A 16829-nucleotide genomic window follows, 5' to 3' on the forward strand; every position below is an offset into this window, starting at 1 on the left:
TCATGATTGTCAGACATAAAAGAAATAGTCACAGAGTAGTCAAGAAGTATAGTTGGGACTCTGATGATTCATAATAGAGATAGAAATAAAAATATTCTGATAACAAATATTTGATCTGTTTTAAATTTGACTAATTTAGTTGAAATACTTAAAGCTAATATGCTAGACTAGGTATATACATTCAAATTGGTGAGCACAGTTAATATTTATGAAAATCACAGATAATTAAAATTTACACAATGTAAATTTACATTTACACAATGTAAATATCTTAGCATGCCACAAAAAGAGTTATGTTGCATGGCTATGTTGACACTGTTACTTGATGTGACACTTCCAAGTACTTATAAATGTAGTGAATGCATTTTACTGTTAAAAGGACTATCATTTTGCCAGTTTGAAACACAATAATGCCTGACAGCATATTTGGGATTAAATAAAGTATGGTCAGTATACTGTATAGTATTATTCCTAGTTATGCTTTTCCTTCCTTTTTTTTTTTAAATTTCTACTATTATTTTTACTAGAGAATGCTGGAAACTGACACAGGCAGAAATTTGAGTGTCGTAGTTCAGCCTCCTTGGCTGGTAAATACACACAGATGTGGAGAAAATCACTTAAGGCAGCAAAAAGGAAAAAAAAAAGAAAGCTGATAAGAGAGATATGGATTTGATAGGTGGACTGTTTTGTGGATGAGGAACTGGCTGGATGGTCACATCCAGAGGGTAGTGGTCAGTGGCTCAGTGTCCAGATGGAGATCAGTGACAAGTGGTGTCCCTCAGGAGTCCATACTGTGAGCAGGGCTGTTTAGTATCTTCATCAACAACATAGACAGGGGAATCAAGTGACCTTCAGCAAGTTTGTGGATGACACCAAGCTGAGTGGTGTAGTTGACATGCCTGAGGGACGGGATGCCATTCGGAGGGACCTGGACATACTTGAGAAGTGGGCCCACGTGAACCTTGTGAGGTTCAACAAGGGCAAGTGCAAGGTCCTGCACCTGGGCCAGGGCATCCCCCAGTATCAATACAGGCTGGGGCATGAAGTGATTGAGAGCAGCCCTGCAGAGAAGAACTTGGGGGTACTGGTGGATGAAAAACTGGACATGAGCCAGGAATGGGTGTTCACAGCCCAGAAAACCAACCCCATCCTGGGCTGCACAACAAGAAGAAGCGTGACCAGCAGGTTGAGGGAGAACAATTCTCTTCAGGTTGCTTACTCACAAGATCATATTTTCAGAGGGATCTGATAAATTAGAAAGATTAAATGTGTAGGTTCTTTTAAAATTATCTTTGAGTGCTGTAGACATTACTATGTTTTAGAAAGGAGTGAACATCTCTGTCTCTTAAAAAAGGAAAAAAGTCCTCATCCCAACTTTGTTGTTGCTGTGCTTTTCTAAGATTGTGTTAGTACTTGGAAGACTTCCTCAGAAAAAGAGTCTCTTTTGTGCGGGCACTGTATATGCACATTGTGAAAACAATTCTCTGTCTCCAGGAGTTTATTGTTAAAAGTCCTGACCTGCAAGGGTTCATACATATGTATATTTTTATGCCATGTGAAATGAGTGGGAACACTTTCATTAGACTCAATTAGCGTTGTTCAGGGCCCAAGTATGCGGGTCAGACTGTATGGACTAAATGCCTCATCTGAATAGAGTTCTGTTAGGAGTAATGACTTAGTTTTCATTATTGTGTACCAGTCTAGGCAAATGATGTTTGTTACTTTTTCCAGCCATCAACATCTTACCGGTCATGAAATCTATATCATATACTCAGGCATCAGGATCTCACAAACTCATTTTTCCACTGAAAAGGTTGTCCAGCGTTGTCAGAATTTGCTACTTATATAGAAGGTAATTCCAGAGAATGAACTCAAACCAAAATGAAAAATCTGCTTTCTTCAGTTCCAGCAAATGAATACTAGATTGGATTATAAAGATAGTATGTGTGGGGGGGAAAGTGACAAAATATTTTGTTTCAAGGTTAGTATTTATCACGAAGTGACATGTCTTCCCTTAGAAACTGTATTCTATAGAAACCATAAAACCGCCTGTAAAATGGAAAAAGGAGCTTGGCTGTTCACTCACGTCTCCTATCAGAGTTGTAAATCTTACTGTATTTTTCTTCAGTTTTGATGGTTAAAGCAGCTTTGACCTTCACATTTTCTATAAATCAATAGCTTAAATTTACTGTTCCTTTAAAAATCTAATAAATACAACTGTATCTCTTTCCTATCCCGTCCGAGACACATTGGTAGGCTGTCGGATCTTTTGATAAGTTGCTGCACTAGTGTATGACCTCAGATACCTCTTAGAGCAGCAGTGTATTTGGTGTACATATGTGTGCTGTGTTCACACGCCTACTGCAGGAGAAGCCCCTATGAACACCTGCAACATTGACCTTCTCCTTGGGATCAGTCTTTTGTTTGCTAAACACTTCACGATAATACTAGTATTTTAAAGGCCAGCATTATTTTTAGGTTAGTTACTGTACTGTAATGATTCCTTCTTACATCACAAAGTTATTTCCAAGAGGTATTAAGACTTGTTAATCCCATTTTACAGATGTCTTGGAAGGTTATACTGTTTGATGTAATGTAGGTCCAGTATGCTGCCAGCTGGAGAAAGCCATGTTTCATAGAACAGGTTTAAGAGAGGGAGGGAAAGAAGACAGCAGTCATCTTACTCAGGTTTTCTCTTGATTGCAGTGGTTTCATGGTCTTTTCCATATCAGAGTCACAGAGGTCTGCCCTAGGTGACATCTTTACCAGGGCAGCAGTACTGGAGTGGAAGAGTTGTCCTGGTCCTTGGAGGTCCAGGCAGAGAACTACTGTTCTTCAGTATATGTAAGAGCCGTCTCCTTATCTAGACAATACTTCTCCTTAATTTTTGTTATTTGTTGTGGTCTGGTGCTTCGTACATTAGTGGGTTGGTTTCGTTTGTGCATGTATTTTACTTTTTTAATGACTGAGATTGGTTGAAGTTTGGTACTGAGAGAGAAATCTGTCAGTTTGCCTGGATCTTTGCTATGGCTGGCAGCGATGTGTTTTCAATAAATGCGCTTCCTAAAAGTCATGTCATTTCTCATCTGGATCCATCTGCATTGCAGGTAGTGTATCTCCAGGTCAAGTTTGTTGTTTGTTTGTTTGTTTGTTTGTTTGTTTTTCCAATTTGCTCCTGTTCAGGCACTGCTCATCTATCTACTTTAAATATAATTTTGGCGTAGCTCACATAATATCCAAAGACTAGTGTATGTTTGTGCTTCATCATTCATATTTAGTAAATTCACCTCTTCCAGGACATAGATTTTCTTTCTAACATTGCACTCAGAGTTTGTGTTGAGGAAGGGCAAGAAATAGCCCACTCTTCCCTTAGGTGTTATTTTCATTACCTGCAATTTACTGCTGTGTTCTATCTTATTCACCCCTGTGTAATTGCAGAGAACAAATCTGTATCAATATTATAATAGTTCAACTGATCTTTCCAAGGCGATAGCAGCAGCCCCATAGTTCAGATTATTTAAAACATGCAATGTGCTTTAGGGGATAGTTTTGCTTTTCCTCTTATTAGATCTTTTCCTGGCTTCTTACCATCCTCATTGAAAGCCTACACAGTTCAGATCCTGAACTGTAGTTTCTTTTTCCCAGTGACTTTGGTTTTGTTCTTGGAAGGTGAATAGCAGTTTTCTGATTGAACTCAAAGCTGGATCTCATTAATACAAAGCATATCTACAGTATCAGTAGAGCTCCTGTTGTTCCCTTCAGCACTGAGAGTTTGTTGGGCTGTTTGCCCTTGGCCAGTGCTTGGTTATATATATCCTGTAATACGCCCATCTTTCAATGCATTTTTACCTGACTCTGTTGATTTATTTTTTGAAAAAAACTCATTCTGAGTGAAACATTTACACTGGATTTCTACAATTTCTTTTGGTTTCACATGCCTCTGAAGTCATAACAATGGGGGATCTATTTTGATGAACTATGCTAATTAAAACAGAAGAAAATTACAATTGTGTGGTCATGCTGAGGATTTGGCCAAAGTTTGTGATTAGGTCTCTCCAAAGTCATCCTTTTTCCAGGCTGAACAAGACCAGCTCCTTCAACTTCTCCTCAGTACAAACGCTCCAGCTCCCAGACCTGCTTAGTTACTCTCTTTTGGGCTTGTTCAACATGATCAACATTTTCTTGTACCAGGGGGCTCAAAACTGAATGTGGTTTTCTATATGGGGTCTCACAAGTGCAGAGGAAGGAAGGATGTTTGTTAATCACTTCCCTTGATCTGATGGCCATGCTTCTGTCAATGAAGCGCAGGATGCTGTTGGCTGCCTTTGCTGCCAGGACATGCTGCTGGATCATGTCCAGCTCACTATCCACCAAGAACCCAGGTCCTGTTTTGCCCAGTGGTCCCCAGCCTGTATTAGTGTGGGGCGCAGGGCTTTGCATTTGTACTTGTTAAATTCCGTATCCTCCTGTTGACCCATTTTCTCCAGTGTCCCTCTGGATGGCAGTTCCACCCCTAAGGATATTGACTGGTCCCCTCAACTTGGTGTCATCTCTGCAAATGTGACAAGGGTGCACTCAGTTATCTCCTCCAGGTTGTTGATAAAGATGTTATCTCTTGCCTGGGTGCAAATACTTATCATATGACTGAGGAGGGATGGAAGAGAAAAATATTAACAAATGTGTTTTCTGCATTGACTTACTGGAAAAAAAATAGAGTACAGAAAGTTGGTTTTGTTCTTTTTAAATCCCCAAACCAGAACTGTTAGATGGGTATAATGAGTGCCATAGATCTCAATGTACAATGGACATTTAGATAAACTTCCCTGAAACAAGTAGGACCAGAAATTCAGGAAGATTTTTACGCTACTTTACCAGACAGGATTTGGAAAGAAAACAAAGCATTTGGTTCTGTAATTATTTGTGTGACTAAAAATTCAGTCTCTGCTCTCAGCCATCTGCCCTGTAGACATTACCTTTAGTGCCATTTGGCTCACTGGCACAGCATATGATCCTTGGCATCTTCTTGTTTCTTTGGCTGACTTGGTGCTGATAATTCTGATACAAATATCTGTGTTCATAGTCCTGCCTTTTTATCCATGTCCTTTTGCTTTATCTCTTTTAGTCCTTTTAAGAGTCTTCAGAAGAGCTGCACAGGCAGGAAACAATGCTGTATTCTTGGACCAACATGCTTTTATTTACTGTGTGAGAGTCACAGTGAAACAACTTTATTCCTCTGAAGTTTCACATGGAGAAATGCAGTCTTCGTTTCTGCAGCAGCTGCGGTGTCTGTGCCGTACTGGTCAGTGCGCTGGTAACTGGTAACCAGTAGTGGTCAGCTGTTGTCCTCTCTACCGTACGAATATGGCATGTGAAAAATCCAAGATCTTCTGCTGTTGCTGCACTTGGCAGTAGAAGAGCAAACTAAGATTGAATGTCCTTGGGCTGCTCCTCAATGAAGAAGATGGCCAGACTTTTCCTGGCTTAGATGGCCCAGGAAAGAGGTTACTCATTTTACTATAAAGATAGTAGCTGCAGTTTTTACTCTAAATCAGATGATGAAGCAACTGCTTTGGGGTGAGAAAACCTTGATGATTCCCAGCATGAGAGGAGCCCTCACAGTCTTTTGGAGTGATTTTTTTCATTTAAAGGTCTTTGATTAGGGTGTGTGTGATACAATAATCTTCACCCAAGAGGCTTCTGGTGAACTCAGCATATAGCATACATGGGGGACCCGACCTTATTTTATGTGGGGACTTGCAGGTGTTGGGACTTTGTAGAGATTACTGGCTTCACTGGTTAGGAATTGGTCAAAATTATCTTATTTGAAGAACCTAACTGTGGGCCATTCCCTCCAGAGCGTGAATTCAGCCCGCAGGTCCCTGACCCTGTTTCACAGTACACTACTTTCACAGCAGCATTTCATCTGTTCTGCTGGAAAGCTTGTTCATAAAGGCTTAACAGAAACACTATCCAGAGCAGTTGGGTTTTATGGTACTACAGAGACTTTATGGAAGTATAGAGATTATACAGAAGTGTAATTTGGTGAATATGACAGATGGTATCCAATAAGCCGAGTGCTATCCCTTTGCAGGAATTTTATTTTGTATGTTTTTAGACTTCGTAATGTTCAAATGGCATATTACACCCATTCTTGTCCTTTTGAGTCAGCCTTGTTCTAAAAGATCCCATAACCCCCTTCTCTTAACATAGCAACATACCAGCTTTATTCACAGCAAGAATCTGAGTGATCTTGAAGATTAGTCTTCCATGGTACATGTTTTTTTCCTTCTAACTGGTTTGATCATCCTTTGTTTTTGAATTGCATTTGACAATATGGCAGAAGAAACTTGAGATGAAAATATCTCCTCTAATTTCCCATTGCCTCTGTTTTGGTCTTGTAAATGGATGTAATATTTTCTTATCTAATCCCTCATCTTTTTATAATGTGAACTGTTTGTTTCAGGATTTTTCCCTGACTATGAACATTCATTTTGCTTGTACAAAGGTCCCTGATTTCACATGGAAGCAACAGAAACAGGTGCAAGGGTGACGTTTTTAAACATGTATGAAACCTTAGTGGCAGTGTGTGTCTTTGCTTGTTTGACCAGGAACGTTTCTCACCGCAATGAGTGCTGGGTGCAGAGATGTGATAGATGTGATTTTGGACCTTTGTCCTGGAAAATGTTCCTTTATGAAGCAGGAAGGAACAAAAACATTGCCTCATTTTCATGCAGAAACAATAGAGCTTCTTTACTGTGTCAGACTTTTTCCTTAAAAAATAATTATAATCAGTGACTACACGCAACTTGCACATTCTAATTGAAAACATTTCTTCTCGGCTATTTTTTCTTGCAATGGCATACTGAAATTGTTCAAACAGTAAAAGTGAAGTACTTGCTGTGAAATGTGTTGTTATTTGAATTAAGGCTTTCCCGATTTTACTTACATCGAAATCAGTCCCTGTGGAATTGCAGTAAAATGTAGCAAGATGTTGATTTATAGAAGCTCCTGCCTTCATCTCAGAAGTTTATTGTGGAGTTTCATGTAATCCTGAAGCTTCATCCTTAAAACCTGATTGGTCTTTGGTTTCTTTCTAATGATTTTTAAGGAATATAGATCACAAAGAGCTTAGAATACTAAAATTCTTGCTTGTATTTTTGTCTTCATTATGATGTGCAGCAGTATATGAAAGTAATGCTTTGACAAAAAGGTTCATTTAAAGTATTTCCCTTTAGAAAATAGGAGATGTGGATATTTGCATCAAGTGCCATGTTTAAAAGGTGAAAATATGCTATTTAGATTTAATACTTACGTCTCTGTGAGCCTTGGTCCAGATTGCTAATATGAATCTTTAAGATATATAGCTATAGGCTTGACTTCTTAAGCCCAATATCCAGTAAGCTCTAATGAGTCATTTGCTCAAGTTACGTACGGATTGATGGGTCTTCCCTGAAGGAAATATATATAAGCTCTGATTTGTTAACTGAGTTTGGAGAAGACTATTACTGCAAACCTGAAGTGCTGTTTATGATATTATAGATAGTGTAAAATTGCCTTTTGTTTTAAATGGGGTCAAAGCCACAGCCAAGATGCCAGGTGGATATATGGTATTTGATCAAATGGGAGTAAAAGTCAACCTTGCTGGATCTTCAGGATGCTTCAGCATGCTCAGCAGATTGCTAATATGTATGCATTCTCTTCAATAATTCAAAGTTATATTTCTGTGTTAAGACTGACTGAGTTTCATGCTACTGCCGGGATTTTCTAGCATCACATCAAACACATCAGCAGAATTGTTCTAACAGCCTCGCTCTCTCTGAGATTATTTGCTGTAGCTGTCCTGCCATGTTACAACCGTGGTTTTTCCACTGTACTGGGCCTTTAGTCTCTGACCATCCCTGTTATTTGGACCACTGAGCAGCGAAACCGTGGTCACTTCTGAAACAGAGCAGGATAAGCTGGGTCCTCACCATGTGCACAAGTCTCGCAGAGGAAAGAACAATTGATTTCTGTTCTTTTCCAAAGACCAGGAAGGGCAGCAGCTGTGCTTCGGCTTTCGTGTTTTCCAAAGAAAGAACAGGATAGATTCTCTGCATTTCAGCTCTTGGACCCTGGAGCATCTCTCAGAGTGTGTGGACTGCCAGATGCTGTGGCACGATTGTCTGCTAAATGTTTCTGCAAGGTGTCACTGAAGTGTGAGAAAGGGTCGGTGCTGGTTACACATTTGCATCTCTGAGTCTGCTGCAGGTGTCTTTAAAGGCAGCAGGAGTGGGGCCAGATGGAACTACTACAGGAACAAAGCTTATTGTTTATTCATTTGTCTATCAATTTATTTATTTAGTTAATTATTAAAAACCTGATGTCCCTTAATGGCAAATCTTGGGAGTCACTCAGTCTCAGGAGAGTTCTTCCATTGGAAATCAGGGAGTGTGAAATATTGGCTGCTAATCAGCAACTCCAAAGTCCATCAGTCCTGTAGAAAATATTAACAAAGTACATGGTCTTGAATTAGAATGTTCTGCTATTCTAGCTGGAGGGCAATGAAGATAATTGAGGGGATGGAACACCTCTCCTGTGAAGACAGGCTGAGAGTTGGAGTTGTTCAGCCTGGAGAAGAAAAGGTTCTGAGGAGACCTTATTGTGGCCTTTCAGTACCTAAAGGGGACCTACAAGAAAGCTGGAGAGGGACTTTTTACAAGGGTGTGTAGTGATAGGACAAGGGGTAATGGCTCTAAACCAGAAGAGGGTTGATTTAGATCAGATAATAGGAAGAAATGCTTCACCATGAGAGTGGTGAAACACTGGAATAGGCTGCGCAGAGCAGCTGTGGATGCCCCATCCCTGAGAGTGTTCAAGGCCAGGATGGATGTGGCTTTGAGCAACATGGTTGCTCCCACGGCAGGCAGATCAGAACTAGATGATCTTTAAGGTCCCTTCCAACTCAAACCATCCTATAATTCTATGATTCTGTGAACATGTGGGCTAAATTGGATCCTCTTTTCATTTGGACTTGCATAACAATTATATAGGCATTAAGGCAGAACTGCAGCTTTTCACTGATACTGGCATTGAAAAACTGTTAAAAGAAACAGAGTTGGTGGTAATGAGATTACTTTTAAGGCCTTTTCTACACTGTGGAAGGTTCAAAAGAGTGGTGTGTCTGTCTGGTGGGAGTGAGAATTGTTGAAATAACTATATTCTGCTGAACCTTGTTATCACTGAAGAAAGCTGGAGTTCAGTTTTAGCTGTTGAATGTTATGACTTAAATAATGTAAGGCTTGTAGTTAATGCATATTTACACAAGGATTGTGGAAAATAACCCAGAACTTTATAAAATATGAAGCGAGAACCTCCACCCAAAAACTGTGGATGCAAGAAGTTCCTGGAAGTTCCAGACAAGCTTGTGAGGTGGTTTTCAAGGCATGCTGCTTTTGGTGTCAGCTTTGATCGCATGTGTTCAGAGGCTTCAAAAACAACATCTTGCAGTAGAAGGGCAGCATGGAGAGGTGTTTTAGCATTACAGCAGACACACTTTTTTGGATGGAGGTTTGTTTTTTTGGCAGTCCTTTGGTGTGTCTGATAGTTGCTTTGCATTCGTGGAATGCTGAGTCAAAGCAAATCACACCCTTCCTCTTACTGGCATTTGTTACGGTGTTACTTAAACTGCCATGTTTATCCTGGTAAGGTTGGGCATAAAGAGACCTGAGGGATCTGTGCTTGTTTGCCTGAACCTGAGTTTAGCTTGTGGTGGCTTTGCTGGGAGCCACAAGTGAGGTTTAGAACTCAACTGAGGACATCTCCCTGCTCCCTTGCTCTGTGCGGTGTGTTCTGCCAGGATACGGCGTGACGGGAAAGGAGAGGAAGTTCGAGTCATCTGGAGTGCTCGGACACCTTGTCTGTGGTGCAGAATTTAGAATTATAGCCAATCCAGACTAACACTGAAAGCCATTATATTCACATAAAGATAATTACTGAACTGGTGTTTTATGGGAATGTCTGAAATGTGTATATATAACTCATTTAACATATCTGGGGAAGTCAGCATAGTCTGATTTATAAAGCAGAAGATGAGAAGAGATCAGAGTCTTCTCCTTAGCTCTGCAAATGATTGGTGGAGTGGAGCGATGTTGGCTCTGTCCCTGCATTGCTGCCCCTGCAGTTCTTATGGTCTGTATTAGCATCGTTACATGGTTTTGTCTTTTTTCAAGCATGGTCTTTAATGAGGAAGATTTGTTCAGGACATTAAGCCTGAAACTTTATACTTAGGCATCTTTTACTCAATTGTTTGGCCAAAGGTATCTATTCAGGTAGGTTTAGTTTCTAGCAGTGAAGCTAATATGTATTGCAGTTGTAATGAGCGCTCTTGAAACAAAACTGGTATTGTTTACTGTGGAGGAATCTGTCTTCCTTTTATAACTTGTTTCTGTAATTTATTGAACGAAGAATGCTTGGTGTAAAGCAGAACATTTTGTGAGTGAGAGGGTTTTTTTCTTTCTTTTTCTTTGTGGACTATAGGTAATGCATTACCTCTGCAAGAGACACTGTCATTTCTTACCCAAGGTACTAGTACAGCATAGTTTCGTTCTGTGGGACATCAGCTTTTTGTAACATACAACCTGACCATAAATTGTAAAAGGCTGATGCTATCAATAATGCATAATTATAGGTCTTTGATAGTGCTGGCATTGGAAAGGTGGCCTTCTGCATGCCTGTATTAGCCATCCTATCCAACTCTACTATGATGTTAGTGTTTCCTAAAGAGTTTCTATTAATACATGGGAAACCACATTTTTAATGAAACTTCCATTGCAATGCAATTTGGTTTTATGTGGGTCAAAATCCAGATTAGTTTGTCCTAGATTTCTTCTTTTTTTAATTTTTGATTGTTAAGAGTGGTTATAAAAAAAGGGGCTAATCTTTTATAAAAATGTATTGTAAGAGAAAATGAATTCTGCTTGTAAGAGGCAAATTGTGTCGTATAGAACTATTTTCCTTGTAGATTACAGTTTAAAAGATTTAATTATCTATGCTCAATGTTTAACCATAATGTTCTTACAATAGAGACCTTTGTTCTCCAGAAGTGTAGTCAGTAGTTTGATAAAATACTTCACAAAAATAATTTTCTGATTCCAATGCCGTTAGTTTTTAACATCTAATTAATGCAAGTGATTTCATGTGCAGAAGCTAATCTCCCAACAAGCAACAATTAGCAGAATAAAATATGGCAATGCACAATACTGTTTGTCTTGCCAGTCTCTAAAGTTGAAGGGCATGACAATCAGTGTCACTTTTCAGATGTTCAGGAACAAATTCTGGTTTTCAGTGTGCAAAAGACTGGACAGGTAATTTTCCACATTTTAAAATTTCTGTAATTTCAAACATTGCTGAGTTGCTAAGCAGCTTCCTTACACTCCTCACTTTTTATATGCTTTATATGCAAGTTTTCAATCAAACCTCCTTGCTGTATACATTGACATCCTGCATTAGAAGACAGTGGAAAAGAAAGCAAAATATAGACTGTGGATTTTGCATTTCTTTGTAAAGTGGCTGAATATGTATTTTTATTGAAGTTTATGAGAAGCCGAGATTTTCATGGACTGCATTTAAATTTTCTTGAGTCAACTTTCGCAGATTAGAGTGGGCAAACTTCCATGGAACATAATGGTAGTTCCATATGGAACTATGCAGTGCAGTTCCATATAGAACTCCTGCAAAATTTTGCTCCAGTGATTGTTGTTAGGTGTTGTTTTGAGTGGCAGATTTGTTCCAATGACATACTCTTTGTCTTTGCAGTGTTCTGGATGATGAGGGGAGCAGCCTGCGTCAGCAGAAGCTTGACAGGCAGGTAAGATTTTGGTGGGGGACCTACTTGCTCTCTAAAGTCTAGATCTCGGAGTAACGAAATCACTGCCAAATATGTATGGTAATTAATGGAAAATTGCATCCTCTGATTAGGGAATGCAAAAGAAGTCTGACTTCCATTAAAATTTTCCTTAAGACTGTGGTCTGAGTGATTCTCATTTTCACTGCCTTGGACTTGTTTTAAGCTGACTTAGAATGTATTTGTTACCCCTTTGATGGACTGGAAAGGATAAGAGGTTCTGGCAGACATGCGAGCCAACCGAGGTTTACCATGAAGTTTTTACATATTTTCCTTTTCGTTCCACGGATTTAGCCCTTGTGGCCGTAAACTGGCGGCACTATGTGCTATGTTGCCTGTTTTGCTACTGTTTTCCTACATGACCTGTACAAGAAATGGATTCAGAATCTGTCCCGTGAAATCTCAGGGAATTTTGCCATCAAGTTTTAATGGGGTTTGAGGTTTCTTCTTTTCCTTTGATTTTTCTGTGGTCCCCTTTTCATGAAACATTGTCATGTCTCTAGTTAAAGCTGTGAGTTTAATTTTATGATTTTCTGTACATTTCTTTTGCCATTGTTTTATCAGCTTGCATGTCTACCAGCATCCTGTTTTCCAACTCAGATACTTTCTCTGTATGCCATAATCCCGCACTAGATTCTGATTGTTTTGAAGTCGTGTTGAGGCGTTCCACAGAACTTACGGAGCTGAAAGAGTCCAATATCCACTCTTGTCCTTCAGCTTTACTCCATCTCCTTTCTAAAAGAAAACAAATCACTGTACAGGACTAGGGAAATGGTAAGGTAACAGATAAGTAAAATTAACAGTTCAGTTCTCCAAGGCTGTGGAAGAGGACTCAAAGAGAGAGCTGCCTATGGTGCCATGCAATGCTAAAGGTTTTGTTTTTCAGCAGGTCTAGCTGAAAAATTCAAGTGTTTAATTAAAGTTCATCTTGTGTAGTTGTTAAATTAGGCTCATGTCCAGCATTATAACTTGATTCTAGTTTACAGATTACCTGCTTTTAATTTACAGAAACTTAAATTGGCATCCGTGCCTCTTGCCTCTGCATACCCTCCCATTGCTTCACAGCCTGTTCTCTCACACTGTTGTTTTCCCAGGAGTTATTTCCAAGCAAGCTCTGACAGCTGGTAGACAGCTCAGAAAGATCTATTTTAATTATTTGCTGTTTTCGGCAGAAGGTGTTTTAGCAGTGGGTTGGTTGTGCTTTTTTGGAAAGATTTCCTATAACCCAATATTCCAATATCCCACATGCCAACTGCTGCCACTGGAAAACTGGAGGTGTGAAGATATCCATTGTTTTTCATCATAGATTGCTACTGTTTGGAGTCCAGTAACAGATGCTTTTCTTTGTCTTTTCCTCAGCGAGCATTGCTGGAACAGAAGCAGAAAAAAAAGCGCCAGGAGCCATTAATGGTTCAGTCCAATGTGGACAGTCGCACAAGAACACGCAGAACGAAACATTCAGAAGAACAGGCGCCATTGGTTGAGTCGTATCTTAACAGCAACAGCAGCACCATATATCATGGTATATGAATATGATCTATTGCATGTTATAGTATGATGGTCTCTATGTTAAATTATGCTAATGAGAACAAAGGTGGTTGTTTTGGATTTTTTAGTAAATAATTGATATTGTTCACTTGTGTTTGGGGATAAAAACATCAGAACATGCAATGCTAGCCTAGCATGAGGGAGAAAGGTAACTGGCTGCCAGCTCAGTGCTGTGGGGAAGCCAGAGTGGCTTGTTCCTTCTGCTGTGAATAGTTAAGGTCTTCAGCCTTGGTTCCTACTGAAGTAAAGCTTATACTGTTCCAATCTGTTAGTCTGCACATAATTTTGCTTAAGCCTGACGGTCTTAATAATAAATTTGAAATCTGTTAACTAATTTCAGCTAAGTTTGAGTATAATATCTTCAAAGATACGGTTTTTCTGCAGGATTCATTTAAATCGGTGATTAGTTACAGAAGAACATTTCAAGCTTGTACGATGTGGCCTGCACTTTCTTATTAAAGATGACAGAATCCGGAAGGGACAGAGGCACTTCAGATACCACAGCCATAGGGAAAAAATTACAATACCATTTCTGTATGGTTAGACTTCAAATAATTTAATCATCGGAAATAAATGCTAAGGAAAACAGCCATTACTTAGTTCTGTGGTCTTATGGTCCGTGCTTGTTGGCCCCCTAATGAGGGTAGGTGTATACTTTTCCTCAGGATTTCCAAGAGGGAAGCTTGGGTAACCCTTGTTCAATATGGTCTCTTGTAGGTCTCGTTCCAGGCTGCTAACACCTCCAAGAGTTTTAGAGAACAGAGATTTTTACATTTTCTTGTCACACAGATCGTTAAGTCAAATTTGATTTATAAGGGATTCATAAGCCTCAATAGCAAAAGGCTTAATTCCCTGAGTATTGATGGATATGTGCTACACAGAATTATCACAAGGAGGAAAAGGGAGTGGAGGACATGACCTGAAATCTACTGGCACTAGAATGCAGTTGGCTGTTTTCAGGTTGGAAATGCTACTCAGTGGCTGAGTACTTAACATTTAATGTCTAAAACCCAAAACCTAAGATGCCTTTGTGAATCTACCTCTGGAAAAAACAAAACCCTAAACCAACCAGTGTCCTACTCTTAAACAAACAGACAAAATCTTATTCATCATTCAGTTCTCTGTGAAGTATGATGCACACGCGATACTTTTTGTCTGCCCTATAATTTCACTAATTGGTGGTCACATCTGTCTACAAGGTGATGGCAGATATTTACTGGACTAACTAATCATGCTGCAAGAAATGCAGGTTTCAGAGTCTCTGCCCCCAGTTTGCAACTGGTGGAATTTTTTTGTGTGGTTACAGCTACTGAATTTATTTTTAGAAACTGGAAATTGCATTGATTAAATGCTAAGGCTTCATTAATGACAGACCTTTTTTATCTTGCTTCTGCAAGCAGATAGGCTACCTTAAGTGATTTCTGATGGAGAATTGTTTTTTCTATTGGTATTCTTTTAATTGTGATTTTCTAATAAATATTAAAAGCATTAGTAATATCTCTCCTTCTTTACTGTCATTTTCTCAGGGTCTGGATAGAAAATTTTAAAGATGAAACTAGATTGCTTTCCAGTCTGACTGAAGAATTTGATTCAGCATAATTTTTAAAAGAAAAATTAATCAGAAAAAACCATTTTTCTTTCTTTTTGCTTTCACTCAGTAGCTTATCAAAGGTGCAGAACTTATCTAAGAAAGAGTATCTTATGGTAGAGAGGTGCCATTACATACTAAACCTTCTATATTGTCAGTTGAACAAGATTTTAATTTCCACAGATCAGAGAAACAGACATTATTGTCCCATAAATGGTAGCAAATTTCATATCTGCACTAACTGAGCTAAATTTTGCAACAGTTTGGACCAGAGTGGACTTTCTGCCTTAAGATTAACTGTGCTCTTAAGGTAAAAGTGACCCTTCCTGTAAGGCTATACCACACTGTTTACTGGAATACTTACTACTTTGTTCTCCTTAGATCAGTTTGTTCTAAATTTGCCTCTCAAACCCTCTCAAGATTTCATTAGGTTGCAGAAAAGCAAATAAATATGGTAATGTTTCTCATATTGAACCCAGAGTTTGTTAATCCCTGGGGACAGCTGTCCTTGTAATAAACTGTGCAGTTAGCAAAGCCAAATGAGGACAATTTAATTACCTAGTAAAGTGTTTTATTGCCTTGTAAAATTCTTTGTTAGGAACGTTGCTTTTGAAAATCTTGTAAGAACTCCAGAAGTGTCTTTTTTTTTGGTGTGGTCTTCTCTGGGAATGTGCGTGGTGTCTTTGGTTACCCTGTTTTCATGGTCTGTAGCTGGGTTTTGATGGCCATTTTTAACAGTGGTATTCAGCTTCAGGGTTGGCACTTTTTTTTCCCCTTCAGTGCAAACATTTGTATGTGGGAGTGTTGGATGCATGAGACATCTGGGCTGTTTCTAAAGAACTGTTCTGCTCTTTTCCGTTCACTTGTTTCTGTTACGGGCATGCTGATTTTAAGCTAAGAATGACTCTTTGATGGGAGTTGATGGTCTGCTGAATGAACTACATTGCTTGGAGGAGCATGGTTGTGAAATCAATTCCTGTACTGCAAAGGCTACAGAAAGAACACTTCTTTATACCTATCATCCTCCTCTACTCTCTTTCTTTTTTCCCTTGTGCTAATTCTGTGTAGCACAAAAGTACTTGTTGATTTCAACAAATAATTGGACGCCTGTGTGGAGATATCTCTGTGGTACTTTGAGCAAAGTAGGTCAGAGATAACATCTCAGCAGTTCTGAGACGTGAGGCTTTCTAAAATGGCAAATTTTCTTTCATATACTGCCATAGCTTATTCTGATGCAGTTATCTGTGCTGCAATGGTTCCCTGATGGGCAACTCTACTCTAGAATAAAAACTCATTTCATTCCAGAATAATTATCAGAGTGTGGAGTGAAAAGTCAAAGTCACTTTTATTCTGGAATAGAATGTCGGCCTGGTGAGCTATTTGTAGGTAGATATAGTGGAACAGCATATTTCACTAGTTAAGCCGATCATAAGTTTTTCCACGTAAAGGAGCCCTTGGCTGCTCTGGGACCTCTGCAGGGTGATTGCTGCTCATTATCTGGCTGCACGGGTGTTTTGCTTCATCTAGCTTGGAGCCAAAGGGAAGCGCAAGATGAGGTAGGATAGAGGGATATTAACTAAGGGCTGTGACTGGGCTCAGCTGGGGCCGCTCACAGAGGGGATAATACAGATGTGGCTTTCCTGCTGTTGTGTTGCTCAGGTTTGAAGATGCTGGGACCAGTTTAATTCAGCATGAAACTGAGCAGGTACAGGGCTCTTCTGAGTTTCTTTTAGTTAGTTTAATTAACAACAAAATGGCTCTGCTGAAAGCCTGTCCCCACAGAGTAAGAAGTATTGCCAGGATCACCACACT

The 16829-nt window shown here is 39.4% G+C and overlaps 1 protein-coding gene across 1 annotated transcript in view; it reads left to right on the forward strand.

Annotated features, from left to right (window-relative positions):
• TUB (TUB bipartite transcription factor) overlaps positions 1–16829 on the forward strand; it is a gene marked incomplete at both ends in the record, with an annotated part of 67726 nt that overhangs the window by 17158 nt on the left and 33739 nt on the right. The window contains 2 exons of the mRNA XM_080344573.1: positions 11794–11845; positions 13241–13403. Coding sequence (XP_080200699.1) covers positions 11794–11845; positions 13241–13403 — 215 coding nt within the window. The remainder of the gene's footprint in view (positions 1–11793; positions 11846–13240; positions 13404–16829) is intronic.

Source organism: Nesoenas mayeri, assembly GCF_963082525.1.
Source record: "Nesoenas mayeri genome assembly, chromosome: 5".
In the NCBI taxonomy this organism is placed as follows: domain Eukaryota; kingdom Metazoa; phylum Chordata; class Aves; order Columbiformes; family Columbidae; genus Nesoenas; species Nesoenas mayeri.